The sequence below is a fragment of the Leptodactylus fuscus genome, chromosome 7 (assembly GCF_031893055.1).
Source record: "Leptodactylus fuscus isolate aLepFus1 chromosome 7, aLepFus1.hap2, whole genome shotgun sequence".
Lineage (NCBI taxonomy): Eukaryota > Metazoa > Chordata > Amphibia > Anura > Leptodactylidae > Leptodactylus > Leptodactylus fuscus.
This window is the reverse complement of record NC_134271.1, coordinates 76678318-76692180: the sequence shown is the minus strand read 5'-3', so window position 1 is coordinate 76692180 and position 13863 is coordinate 76678318. Positions and strand designations below refer to the sequence as shown.

The window sequence follows — 13863 nt, the reverse complement described above, 5'->3', positions numbered from 1 at the left end:
CTGAATGAGTGGAGCATAAACTCTGTGTGAAGGGGCCCTAAGACTATTCTATCTATTACTGCAGACAACCAGGCTCTATATCATGTCTAAAAGGTTGTCACAGTCCACCCTTGTCATTTACATCACCAAATATAATAGCAATAAAACTACCATATATACTCGAGTATAAGTTGCATTTTTCAGCACAGTTTTTGTGCTGAAAAAGCCCCCCTCGGCTTATACTCGAGTTAGCAAAAAAAAATAATTTTTTAACGGGGGGTCTATGACCAGCTGCAATATCAATGTTTAGAATCTCTCATAATATAGTGGGGAAAAAAAGAAGCTTTAAAACAAAAATTAAATAAATAAAAGTTCTAAATCCCTCCTTTCACCAGAATACATACAAAAGTAGAAAATGACTGTGAAACACATACACATTAGGTATCCCTGTGTCTGAAAGTGCCCGGTGTACTGAATATAGGGTATCTGCAGTGCTCCTGTTCCATCGGGAAGGGGTTAATAGGAACACTGCAGATACCCTATATACAGCCAGGCTGAAATCCAAATAGGGGGAAAAACCCCAGTCCTCAATCGCAGGGAAGGGGCAGACAGGCAACCAAAACACCCCCTCCCCTTCCCCAGCACCTACTGCACCCAAAAACACTGACTATTTTAATTTTTGAAATTTTCCAGTAGCTGCTGCATTCCCCCCCTTCCCAGGCTTATATTTGAGTCAATAGGTTTTCCCCGTTTTTTGTGGTAAAATTGGGGCCTTGGCTTATATTCGGGTCGGCTTATACTCGAGTATATACGGTACATTAATAAAAAATAAAAAAATACAAACAACAGATTTTGGAAAAAAAACTATTTTATTCTTCAAGTGGTTTTTCTGAGCAGTGATGTATTTCTCCCATCCAGTTCACAAGGATTAAGGTTCCAGTCACACCAATAATTCACATTCTGGCGTCCAGAAATAAAGATGATTTAAAAAAAAAAAAAGCCTTCATTAAGAAATAAAAGATAAATCTCATTGGTGACTTCTTTTGTGTATAGGGTAAGTGGGGTTGACACTGAAGCAGCAGATTCCAGTTCATTTCAAAAGCAGAACATAAAATCTACAAAAATAACACTAGCGGCCATTAACTCTTCGAATGGTTGGGTCATGGAAAATGATATGTGTCAGGTGATCCAGTAACGCAGGGTGGCCGTGAGATGTGCGGTATCTAAGGACCAGCCTGATAATAAGGGAGTAATGTACAGAGATGACAGATTTTGGTTTAGCTCAGCTAATGATTAGGTTTTATGAATGCTGGAATGGTTAGAAGTTAAAAAAAATCCTCCCCCCCAAAAAAAAAACAAACAAAAAAACATTAAATAAAAAGTGGTAAAAATGAAATGCAGGACATCTCCAGTTGGCTGATATTATTACTATAGGAAACCCCTATTTGTTGTGCGTTGCATATTAAAAAGGACCCCCTTGTAATTGATGAAACTGAGGGCTGGGATTTGTTTACACACAATTTGTATCTTTCTTGCTGATTCTGGAATGACAGACGCCATTTGGAAATGGTCAAACATGGACGATGAAGCTGGGGAGGGATTCTAGACTTGTGAATCTCTTGAGATGTCATAATGTGGACCCTCTTGGAGGTACAGTCCATGGCATCATGTGTTGGATGTGAAAGAAGTGTTACAGTAGGCTGTGCTGTGACTGAAGATGGCGCATGCCTACGGATCAACCAGCCGCGATGACGTCATCACTGGAGGTACCATGGGATGGAGAATACGAGTCCTGGGCAGGTCAGCAAAACAGGGAGAGGTTTATGCAAAGAAATAACCAGTTTTTATAATAGTTTCCAGTTGTTTAATTGAGACGACTTTAAGGTCAGAACTGAAGCGGCAGATGGAGGTCAACTATTATTCTGTCTGGGCATCATAGTTGGCACCTCCAGCCTTCTTCAGCTCCCCTTTTATGTACTCTTCATCCAGGTCTTTGTGATCTGTGATCATAAGCTCTTTGGCAAAATTCTAGGAAAACAAAATAAAAACAATTATAATATTTCCGGACTCAAATACAGAAGAAAGAAAAAAAAAATTGGCTCACATTTACTAACAGTTAGTCAAGGCAAAGCTAGCCAGAGAGTCTGAAAATGCACTTGATTTATGACTGTGGCTGATTCTGGATGATACATCAGGCATATCTGGACAGTCTAGTCTACTTTTATACCACCTTTTAGCTGGCTTACTCTGAGCTAGAATTTTAAGTCACGATTTTGGTGCATTTAAAGAGGATCTTTCATCAGATCGGGCACATGCAGTTCCATATACTGCTGGAAAGCTGACAGTGCGCTGAATTCAGCGCACTGTCGGCTTTCCCGATCTGTGCCCAGTGTAAAGCGCTATCGGTCCCGGTACCGTAGCGCTTTACAGTCAGAAGGGCGTTTCTGACAGTCAGTCCTTCGCGCTGTACAGTGTGAGCGGGGAGGAACGCCCCCTCCCCTCCTGATAATACTTGTCTATGGACGAGCACTGTGAGCAGAGGGAGGGGGCGTTCCATCCGCGCTCACACTGTACAGCGCGATAGGCGCTGCTGTGGAGAAGGACGTCCCTGACTGACTGTCAGAAATGCCCTTCTGACTGTAAAGCGCTACGGTACCAGGACCAATAGAGCTTTACCCGGGGCACAGATCGGGAAAGCCGATAGTGCGCTGAATTCAGCGCACTGTCGGCTTTCCAGCAGTATATAGAACTGCCTGTGCCCAATCTGATGAAAGGTCCTCTTTAAGCTACCACCCACTGTCTCTACCCCACTTTGCCATCTTTTCTATCCGTTTGTAACATCCTCACCCCTCTTTGGCGCCATACTCCGGCCGCAGGAGACGTCTCTGGCTGTGATTTCTTCTTTTGGGTTTTTCTTGTATTGTCTGAACACTGTCCTATTCTCTCACCTTGGTAATTGATTTTCCACCACACCCATCTCCTTCACCTTGGATTCCCTCTGCAGCCACAAAATTACGCGCGCAAAATTACGTGCGTTATACGCCCGTAATGACACATTGAAATGAATGGGATCTGTTTTGAGAGCTCATATTCTGACACGTGTATACAAGCCAGAATGCGTGCGCGTTAACTCCGTGTGAACTAGCCCTTATTCCTGACCTCTGACTTTACCTTTGACTATTCTCCTGGATTACGATTCTGGACTGCGTAGCTCGACTGTTACCGAACCTTTGGCTAGCTGACCTCCCTTTGTTGTTGTTTGTCCTGTTTGCGTTCAGTGTCATCACATATCTAGGAAGGGCTTGTCGACCAGTTGTCATTTGTCGCTTAGGACAGTTCGGGCAAGCAGGAAGTGACAGGGAGGTGGGAAGGGTCAGCTCACCGTCTTATTGTGCCCCTCCCCCAGGGTTCATAAGCAGCTACTAGGGAATTGCTCCTCCAGCAATTCCTTTACACCCTTATTTCTATGACAATAACTGACCACAAACTATTCTGAAGCCCTAAGCCAGCGGTATAGACTGACTCCAAACAGTATCCTAAGAATTGGAAAGCTGCAGGACTGTTCAGCAATGAAGGGGTTGTCTAGTTTCAGACAAATATTGAGAGATAAATGCTTGCAAAATGAACAGATACAATTTTCCAATATACTTTCTGTATCAATTCCTCACGGTTTTCTAGATCTTTGCTTGCTGTCATTCATTCTGCTTACTTCCAATGGGTAAAAATTATTATGCCTTATTCTTAACAAAAAAAAATGGTTGCCAACATGCTTAATCCTGATAAGAGTATCTCAGTGTGTGAATGTAACACGTTAAAAATTACAAAGCGACAAAACAATACGTCCCCCTCCATATGGAGCAGCACAGTTGCCTGTTTGTTCACATCTGAACAGTGGTTGCTATTGACTTGTGCTCCATACAGAGAGATTTCATTATGAATCCCGCCTCCTCTACCCACCCAAAGTGACCTGCGGCTGAAGCTCCCAGACTAGAACGCACCATATGGTGGTCACACGGCTGATGAGGACGCTCACTGTCATCTTGTTAATGCTTCTTTTGGTGTTAATGCAGCAGCAGCTTCCAGAATATTCTGAACATTATGATGTGCTCACCCTTAAGCCTAACACTGGGGAACTCTCATGGACAACACCTGTCGTCCATATCCCCCCGGACAATGATATTATCGCACAAGAGCTATTGTTTGTGAATCAGCTGTAGTCAGCCACATGCGTGCTCATAAACTGTGAGGATACATACTTGGACAACATCTTTCACCAGGGATTTGTCTGTACCAATCTTTGCTCTCTGCAGTCCACCAACATTTTCACCAATCCATGTGATCAAGGCGAATTTTACCCTCTTGCTCATCGCATCGCCAGTGGTGAACCTTATGTAGGCAAACTGCCTAATGTCATCTGTAACAAGAGAGAAAAAGACCGAGATGGTGAAATCATATACACTGCAATATACTACTTATAGCACAAGAGTACATACTGCATTCAGCTGTTCTGTTCAGACGATTTTTAGGTCTTGGGAAAGTTGGACGTCAACCAATATGGCTGCTATGATAGTGCCTAGTGCCACAAGAATTGACATTCAGTGTTCTATACACTATTCTTAGTACACAGTAGCATTTTGGACAGTATATCTGTTACTGCATAATGAGGGTGATTTAGGAGTATGGGAAGCTGAGTGATAAGCTGTTAACTTTATTCACATTTCCATTCTTTTTGGAATATGGTCACGTTGATTAAAAAATAATGAATCATATTTCCTGGACTACACTCCGTCCGGATACCCAGACTCACAGTATCATAGTGAACTTGACCTGTCATAATTGCAGAATGGGTCAGTAGTCCCACAGTGAGTGACAACATCATAGATAACCATGACACTGTGAGCCCAGGTCTCTGAACAGTGTGCAAGTGGGGGAAATATGGCCGATATACAGATTATACAGTAATCTCCAAACCCTCAAAAAACATGTGCAACTATCCTTATAGTCCCCTATAACTTATGATTTTTTTTAAAATAGTAAAACTGGGGCAAGGGAATTTTTAAACTGTAAGATTTATGATCAGCTGTATTGGCTGTCACCCAGCTTTCCCAAAAACAGATAAGCAATGAATTCTTTTTCTGGTGGAGGCAGAAGGAATAATATGAAAGTATTCAGATAATTGAGCAGAGGACTGTCGCTCAGGGTCACAGTGACCGCCAGGATCAGATTCATCGCTATTGTACATTACTAACCATTTGTCAGCTCTAGAATCACAAGGTTCCACGTGACAGTTCCTGTACCTGGCAGCTGCTGCTCCAACCTTTCATGGTCAATATTACCTAGTAAAGTTACTGTTTAAAGGTAGTAAACGTTGCTACAGATTTCAGGCTACAAATCTGCATGTGGATTTTGTTGCCAATTTCGCCCCTCTCATTAAAATAAAGTCCACAATGGATATCTGCACAAAGAATTATCAGGCTACAGATTTTAAAATTCTCAACATAAGCCAATTTCTGCGTGAGAAAACTTCCGCAATTTCTGCATCATGCAACATTTTGGAAGGTGGCTTCCCATGGATTAATGCCTGTTTTTTTTCCAGAAACCTACTCACATATCTCCTCCAAAAGGAAGTGCAACCCATCCGCATACAGCTGTTTTGCAGTACGACTGGCTTGGCTTTAAACTCAGATCTTGCAACTAGGATTCTGGAAAATGAGGCACTGATCAGTAGAGTGCCTAAAAAAGGTGGAACTAGAGAATGTTTTTTCTTTTTCCATCAAGGAGGACTTATTTGCATATTTGTTTCCCAAATCCATAGCTGGTCATGTATGGTCTATAACTTCCTGTACAAAAAAAGGGGCCTGAGAAGACTTAAGGAGATCTAGTACCCCTTCATGTATTTGGCCTCTCACCCAGCCAACCAGTACTCTGCTTTGCACCGATGAGGAGCAATAACCCTGAAACATTTGTCTCTGGATGGATTTCTCTTCCTTTTGGAGGAGATATTCTGTTAGTGTTAATCCCAGATCTTTGTATTAAGTTTCTGGAAAACCAGGCATTGAGCTATAGGGAACTAACTTCAAAAAGGTGACACTAGTGCAAAGTTTCTTTTTTCATCTATCACTACTTACTTGCATATACTTTTCTCAATGAGGTTTTGTTCATATATTGAGGTAATATCCTGGTTTTTCTTGTAATATTCTAAAATTGTGGCAAAACCTCAACCTTATTGCACATTAACATAACCTAAAAGTTTTTGATGCAGAGCGTTTCATCACCGGTGATGATTATTAATACATTTGTTCCGTCAAGGACTCAAAACAACACAAGAACTACATCTGTATCACGCAGACAATGCTGATGATGATGATCATTACCAGGCAAATATACACCAAGTCTGTGATTCACTTTTGATGAATATTATAGAATTGATTCTCCCATTACCGCCTATGTAGTGAGTCACAGTTTTTATTGATGAATCAGTGGTTAAAATATAACAGGGAATTGAGTTTAGGGCAATGAACGATCAGTGACCAAATTCCCTTCCAGACAGAGGAACTAGTGGATATATGGAGTACATTACATCAGTGAGAAAAACTTCACAGTAAATTGTATAGAGAAATCTATAGACCAGGGGTCAGTAACCTTTGGCTCTCCAGCTGCTGTGAAACTACAACTCCCAACATGCTCCATTCACTTCCATAGGAGTTCCAAGAACAGTAGAGTAAGTATGCATGCTGGGAGTTGTAGTTTTACAACAGCTGGAGTGCCGAAGGTTGCCTACCCCAGCAGCCAATCACAGCACAGCTTCCATTTTTTATGGCGCTTGAAAATTTAAGCTGTGCTGAGATTGGTTGCTCTGGGCAGCAAAGACACTTTTTCTTTTAGATGGTTTCCATAAATCTGCCCTTGTTCCTTTCAATGCTTTTTCATTTTCTCTACTTGTGGTCTGTGAATGAGAACATTAAAGTGGTTGTCTGACCCCCAAATCAATTTTCCATATTGATGACCAAAGGCCAACACCCAGATCCTGCACAGATCAGCTGTTCCAGAAGGATCTAGGCAACGGAAGCTATAGTGGTGGATGGGGAGTGAGTATAAGCTCTCCTGTACAAGTGATAGTTGTTTGCAGCAGTCATGTCCATTGCATAATGATGATACTTGAATAGGAGAGCCTGCATGCACCCCCATCCACTAAAGGAGCTGAACTGTGTGGGATCTGAGTGTCAGACTCACACAGATCACACAGTGATGCCATCAGTATGAAAAATCCATTTGGGGCCGGACAACTCCTTTAATTTCTTTCTTATCAGGTGGCACAGCAAAGTGCAAAACCGGTGCAAGGACCAAACCTGGAACCATAAGGAGACTTTATGTGCATAAGAAGAGAGCAAGATAAAGGATTAATGTTTAGCATACGATGACCCTAAGGCTCGGCAACTCATCGCAAAATAACACAAACCGTAAGTCAACTAAATTAATCATTTATTGCAATTATTTTGCTGTGGCTCTGGATGTGACAGGAGAAGGCAAGACAACATAAATGAAGACATGATGAATATTTAGAGATCTGGTATATGGCTTAATAGATCACTAAATCCACACATCCCTCTATAGATAAATAAACAATGACCCCAGTTATTCTATTCCTGGTCTGCAGAGGTAATCGCAGTCTGCAGGAAGTTTCACTGACGGTGCCAGGAAGTGTCAGCAGAAAAACCAGCGGCTGTGACAGAATATTTGGGGAAGGTAAATATTGTTACAACACTTTCTGCTGTTCTGTACATATCTCTAGAAAGGAAATGCTGACCCGGTTCTGGGATGTGGCACAGCAGTGGCCAGCACAATGCAGCATGACGGATGGCTAGATAGATAGATAGATAGATAGATAGATAGATAGATAGATAGATAGATAGATAGATAGATAGATAGATAGATAAAAAAAAAATATAGGCAATACTTCAAGTTTTGAGTAGAAAAGTCCAGGGGATTTTTCTTTTATATGCACACTTGGAAAAAAAGTCCTCTGACTTTTCTTCTTGGAATTTCTGGAGAGCTGCCTATTTGTTGCTACCATTAATGGAGTGTTGCCAAGATCCTGTGACTTGCACTCACCTTTTCTCTTTTTCTTTATGGTGTTGTTTCTAAGGTTTTTTTTTTTTTATTAAACAGAGAGATAGATATGGGATAAGATAGCTACACATACAGAAGTATATGAGATAGATAGATAGATAGATAGATAGATAGATAGATAGATATGGAATAGTTAGATAGGATGGGTTAGATAGACAAACCGATAGATAGATAGATAGATAGATAGATAGATAGATAGATAGATAGATAGATAGATAGACAGACAGACATATCCTATGTTGGTAAAGTTTTTGGCTGGTAAATCTGTGCTGAGTCATCCCTGTTACATCACACTGACCCCCTAGACCTGACTCAATTAATATTCTGCAAGGGAAACAGCGTTTCCACTTCCCAGGGAATCCAGAGTCCATGTGGTGGGGGTAGGTTTCTTCTTGTGGTCTATATCTGCAGACTGGAGTCTCAGTGAGGAGATGATTCACTACAAGTATAATAAAACTTCTCCAGAAGACCACCTCTTTCAGAAGACCACCTCCTTACCCAGACCACATTTTCTGTGACAGATTTTCAGTTTTTTATGTAAACCATCTTCTTTGAGATGGAGACTTTTTCCCCCAGAAGACCACTTTTTAATGCAATTTTGGGTGGTCATCTCAAAGAGGATTCACTATTCTGTCATTCTACTAGTGGTCCACAAGTAAGATAGAAGATAAAAGCACAGACAAGATTTATAAAAATAAATAAATCAATGATTACTTATGGCCTATCCATGAAGTTTTGGATTTTTCTACTATCATTAAAGGATTATGCCCATTTCTTAAGTGCCTAAAACTGAATCCAGACAATACTTTTCAGCAAAGTTCCAGATTCAAACTCCTTCAAGTCTGAGAGACCTTTGCTCTCCTTTACTATGTGGTAGCCATGAACACCCTTTTTAGGACCAATTCACTCTTCCCATGGTGTCCTACAATGTGTTCCTGCACCATATGCAGTTATAACTGATCCATGTTACTTTGGATGAACCTAATCTGAATGAGGAATGTACAGGAGGAATGTCAGGGAGCGGCTGGTGAGGACCTGGGGCATGTCAGTACCTGTGGGCTATATCCAAAAGTGAAGTAAAACCAAACAGCAAGTCAGAAGTAAAATAGAAGATAATTTAATGCTAGGACTTGTAGTGTCAGGACAGCAGTAAAGCCATGAGACACAGCCAGCACCTTCCATATATAAACCATTATTATGGCCAGTCTTGAAATCAATCCCTCAGGATAAGAGACTCCATACAATGAGCTGCAAAATCCACATATTACAGTGAAATCCGATCACTTTACATCAGCAAAAGGAGTGAAAGAAAAGGATGAGATAAAGGCGTCATTGCTGGACAAAGACAAGGAATCTGTTTTTGTGTAAAAAACAGGTGATGGATCTGCACAAACACGACAGGTAAACACGTTCAGCCTGTAACTGCAGTCTCCAGGGGGCGCCACAATTACATAGTGACAGCGCCATAATTACACACTGGGTCTGTTTGTCACAACAAAATCATTGTGACTGTCTTGTGTCTTCTGAGAAAGGAACGGATGGCTGACTGTACACGCTCCTTCTTATATTGTACCTCATAATCCAAAAACCTCATAAAAGTTTTCATAAACCAGCAGTACAAAGGAAGAAAAAACTGTAATGTATCTAACTAGCTCAGCTATACCCCCTCCACCTCAATGTCTGGAGACTGACTGTAAAATAACTGGCTGGAGCAGATTTTTATATAAGTCTATGGAAAGGAGATAGCTCTTCCATGGAGGATTTTTAGTTTTTGTGGAAGGTGGTTGTAAAGACTAATGATGCCACAAATGTCACATGATTTTCCAATAAAGACTGTGTGTGCATTATTAAAGGATAGAATCAAGATTCTGACCAGTGACATATCTATAAGGGTTACAAGGCCCCTAAGCCAGGGGGAGAGATAAACCCCCTTCATCACATACTGACTGTCCCCCTAATGATTGTGCAGAGCACTCCTGAATCACTCTGTCTGATCACAGTGATAACTGCAGTTACACCAACACAGTCCACTATGATCAATGCAGGAACCTGGAGAGGTGAGTAACCATCAGACCCCAGGTAAGCAGGGATATTCCCCTCACAGCCCTAGACCACTATGTATACTGACATTAATTCTTTCACTGCACTAGATCACCAGATGTACTGACATTAACCACTTCACTGCCATAGTCCACTAGATATAAAAACATTAATCCCTTTATTACCCTGCCTAGATCATGAAGGCTAAAGAGTCCAAGAAGGAACATTGCCAACAAGTAAAACGCAGACAGGCTGAGGGCACCCGATACCTTGAGCCTCTACCTGTGCCCCTCATGCTAACATATACACCCCTGACTGACAGCATTGTTGCATTAATGAGCACGGTTACAAACACTATTAGATTGTGACAAACACTGGCACTGTACGATATTGTGTCTGATATAACTGATCTACCTTCTGCAATGCACAAGCTGCAGCATATACTGTGTGCATACACTAAAGCATTAGGATATTTATGCACATGTTCTATGCTGCAGTCTGAGAGCTAAAGGACGCCAGCAAATTTACACTGCAGCTCTGTAGTTCTACTTGTTAATCCTCCTCAGAGGTCATCCTCTGTCTTGTACAAATATGAGAAGCCTTGGTCGCGCTAAAGGGGAAGGCCCACAAGAGCCATTTATTTCATAACCACAGGATATGCCAGAAATGTCTGATAGATATGAGGCCCTGCTCTGGGAACTACACCTATCTCTAGAAATTACCCCCCAAAACCCAACCAAGCCCCATCCAATTTTGCTGAAAGCCAAATGTTGGCTACCATCAGTGGCCAGGTTTAAGGTTACTTAGCCATGCTGTTTCTGTAACTTGTGGGATATCAAAACCTCGCCACTTCTATGGGGGTCTAGATTTAGCTGTCAGATGGGCCTGGATGGGGTTTGGGGGCTTACTTCTAGTGAAATGAAGTGGGACCTGCATCTATCACACATTTATGACATATAATGTCTGTCGTGGGGCATTCCCTTTAAGATTGACAGATAGACAAGGAGAATTTCTACCTGTCCTTGCACGGATTAATTTAGCACAACAGTAATGGGAACAAGTACAACCTGCAATTAATTATCAGACAGATTATACATTATCCACATCGTAGGAATAGGGACACATTGTGGACAGGCTGGGGGATAGGGAACTGGCACAGAATCTCAATTTTTCATTCTCATTCTTTTGCTGGACATATACATTAGATTTTAGTTGGTCGAAATAGCTGATTTTGCAGCCGATGGGCTATGTCAATGCTGTGGATATTTGTTGGCAGATTTTATTCTACCAGAAACTGGTCACTCATGCTCGATATTTTCAGCCAATCAAACGCCAGCTTTTGCAGACTCACTGCTCATTGTTTTTTTTTTTTTAACAACTAAACATCTCCCCCTTTACAGGCAGTTTAGTTAATGTTGGTGGTGGGAGCATTAGTATGAACAATCTCTATATCATCAATATATCTGATTTGTATGGCTGGCCTTGTACTTGGGCTCCGTAACTGCTACAACTGGTGCGAGAGCACTGAGTGATTCAGACTTGTGACATCTCAGGTTAGTGGAAACTGAACTACAACTGAGCTACTTCAGGTTTGTTGGAAGAAATATATATCTATAGAAGAAGCTGTATACACAAAACAGTTCATTTTATTCACAACTGTTTGCAAAGTTTCTGAAAAGTTTTTTTCCAATTATTTTAGATGCCTTGGAGCAATAAAAAATGTTGCAGAAGTGGCCACACCCTTTCACAAGAGGATATAATGTAATGCCTGCAGGGGTATCCAGCAGCACATGTTCAGCTGCTTCACGCAAACTCCCGGGTACACTACCATAAATCCCAGCTATTTTTTTTTAAGCTACTTTGTAGTACTGATCAGTGTAGCTGCTGCCACTAGTCTTGCTGGGACTTGTAGTTATACAGCAGATGCAAGCAGCCTCCACCCTCAGTGTGAGATTAGATAAAACTCAATATATATATATTTGCATTGCCAACATTGCACAATCTCCTGAGCAGGGAAGTAATGTATTGTGTCTTATCAGCAAGATAAAACTCAGAAAAGAAGCTTCTGATAGGAAGCAGGAAAGGAAGATGAGGGTATCAGTCACTTGTGTTAGAGGAAAGGGTTACATATGTAATGATATAGAGTCAAACAATAGTAAAAGTAGTAATGATGCAAAAGCTGTGTATGACCCTGTATACAAGATACTGTATAATAACAGAACTCTTTACATATGTCTCTAAATAATAATACATGTAGCCACTGGTACTGTATCTATGTCACTGTATAGTGATATATCTGGCTGTGTTATAACAGTATAATACAACTTTTGGCTCTGTATATCATGTTAATTCCCTGTATATGTGTTATTGTACAATAACAATTGGCTTGGCAGACTGTATACATAGTTTTATATTACGTCTGGGCCTATATACATCACTGTTTAATAATACATTGTCCATGTATAATACATTGTATTTAAATTATTGTATAAAACACATCTGACTGTATTGTATGTTTACTGTATAATAATAATACATCTGACCCTGTATACTGTATATAATCCAGTGTATAATAACACATCTGACCCTGTATACTGCACATAATTCATTGTATAGTAACACATCCGGCTATATATACTGTATAATACATCTGACCCTGTATACTGTATATAATCCAGTGTATAGTAACATATCTGATCATATATACTGTATAATAACAAATCTGACTCTGTATACTGTATATAATTTAGTGCATAGTAACACATAATTATAAAATTGCATACTATATAATAAAACATCCAGCCTTCTATCTTGTATATCTAACTGTGTGATAATACAGTTGGTGCTATATTACATATACTGTATAGGTTTCATGTGCTGATCCTCAGTCAGGGCAGGGATGAACAAGTCCCATACATATATACATACATAATGTCTCTACATTCCAGATACCTGGCCCCAGGTGATGCTTACACACTGGCTGCAGGACACAATGTGGGCGGTGGGGAGGACGCCTTACCTGAGCAGGTGTTCACAAACTCTTCATAGTTGGACCCTTGCTCTCCAGGAACGATTGTGGTTCCGTCATATCTAAATGTGACCCTGTAAAGAGCAGAGACACATGAGGCTTTACAGAGAATAGAAAGATGCCAGTCCTCCCAGTATACCCCAGGGCTACATATACCAGCCCTAGCTAATACTACAGCAGGACACCTGAGGCAGTTATCAGCACACACATCAGTCAATGACAGTGTATACAGTGCTGTAAAAGTTATGTGAGGGTGCCCTGGGTAAATGCCCCATCATGCTAGAAAGTCCCCACTCACCAGCTGATGCCATTGGTGTCATCTCTGACCAGATTGTAAGCTTCTCTGCACGACTCCTTGTCAATCTTAGTTGCCATGGTGGGGGCAAGTTGTATTTGAGATCCAGAAGAGAAGCTAGAATCAGCTCGTGCTGGCCACAAGTACCCTGATAAATCCTGTAACCAGCTCAGGGCAGGAGGGTGGCAGCAGATGCTCCTGGTCTCAGCCCTACAAGTAGCTCCACTGACTACAGCTCAGCAGCCACTTAACCCCTGGGCTCCCAGCCTGCAGCCTGTCACTGGGGATGGGGCAGGTCATTCTTTTTCTTCTGCAAAAAATAGGAGGAGCCTTATGCCTGTAAGAAAAAATCTTGGCCTCTCCCCGTGCAGTGCAATGGTTTCATCTGCTT

At 41.3% G+C, this 13863-nt stretch overlaps 1 protein-coding gene across 1 annotated transcript; it reads right to left on the bottom strand.

Moving 5' to 3' along the window:
* Nucleotides 1-829: 829 nt before the first annotated feature.
* COTL1 (coactosin like F-actin binding protein 1) lies at nt 830-13771 on the bottom strand. Its single transcript, XM_075282176.1, has 4 exons — nt 13476-13771; nt 13169-13251; nt 4236-4393; nt 830-2007 (listed from the first exon to the last, which is right to left on the bottom strand). The coding sequence occupies exons 1-4, from the start codon at nt 13550-13552 to the stop codon at nt 1897-1899; spliced, it is 429 nt and encodes a 142-aa protein (XP_075138277.1). The 5' UTR covers nt 13553-13771; the 3' UTR covers nt 830-1896.
* Between the last annotated feature and the right edge of the window lie 92 nt (nt 13772-13863).

Excerpts from the sequence above, each read along its gene's own strand:
- COTL1 (XM_075282176.1), bottom strand. The coding sequence starts at position 13,552 with ATGGCAACTAAGATTGACAAGGAGTCGTGCAGAGAAGCTTACAATCTG. Across the intron at positions 13,252-13,475 it reads GACACCAATGGCATCAGCTG|GGTCACATTTAGATATGACG; the intron begins GTGAGTGGGGAC and ends TGCTCTTTACAG. Across the intron at positions 2,008-4,235 it reads TGGTGAAAGATGTTGTCCAA|AATTTTGCCAAAGAGCTTAT; the intron begins GTATGTATCCTC and ends TTGTTTTCCTAG.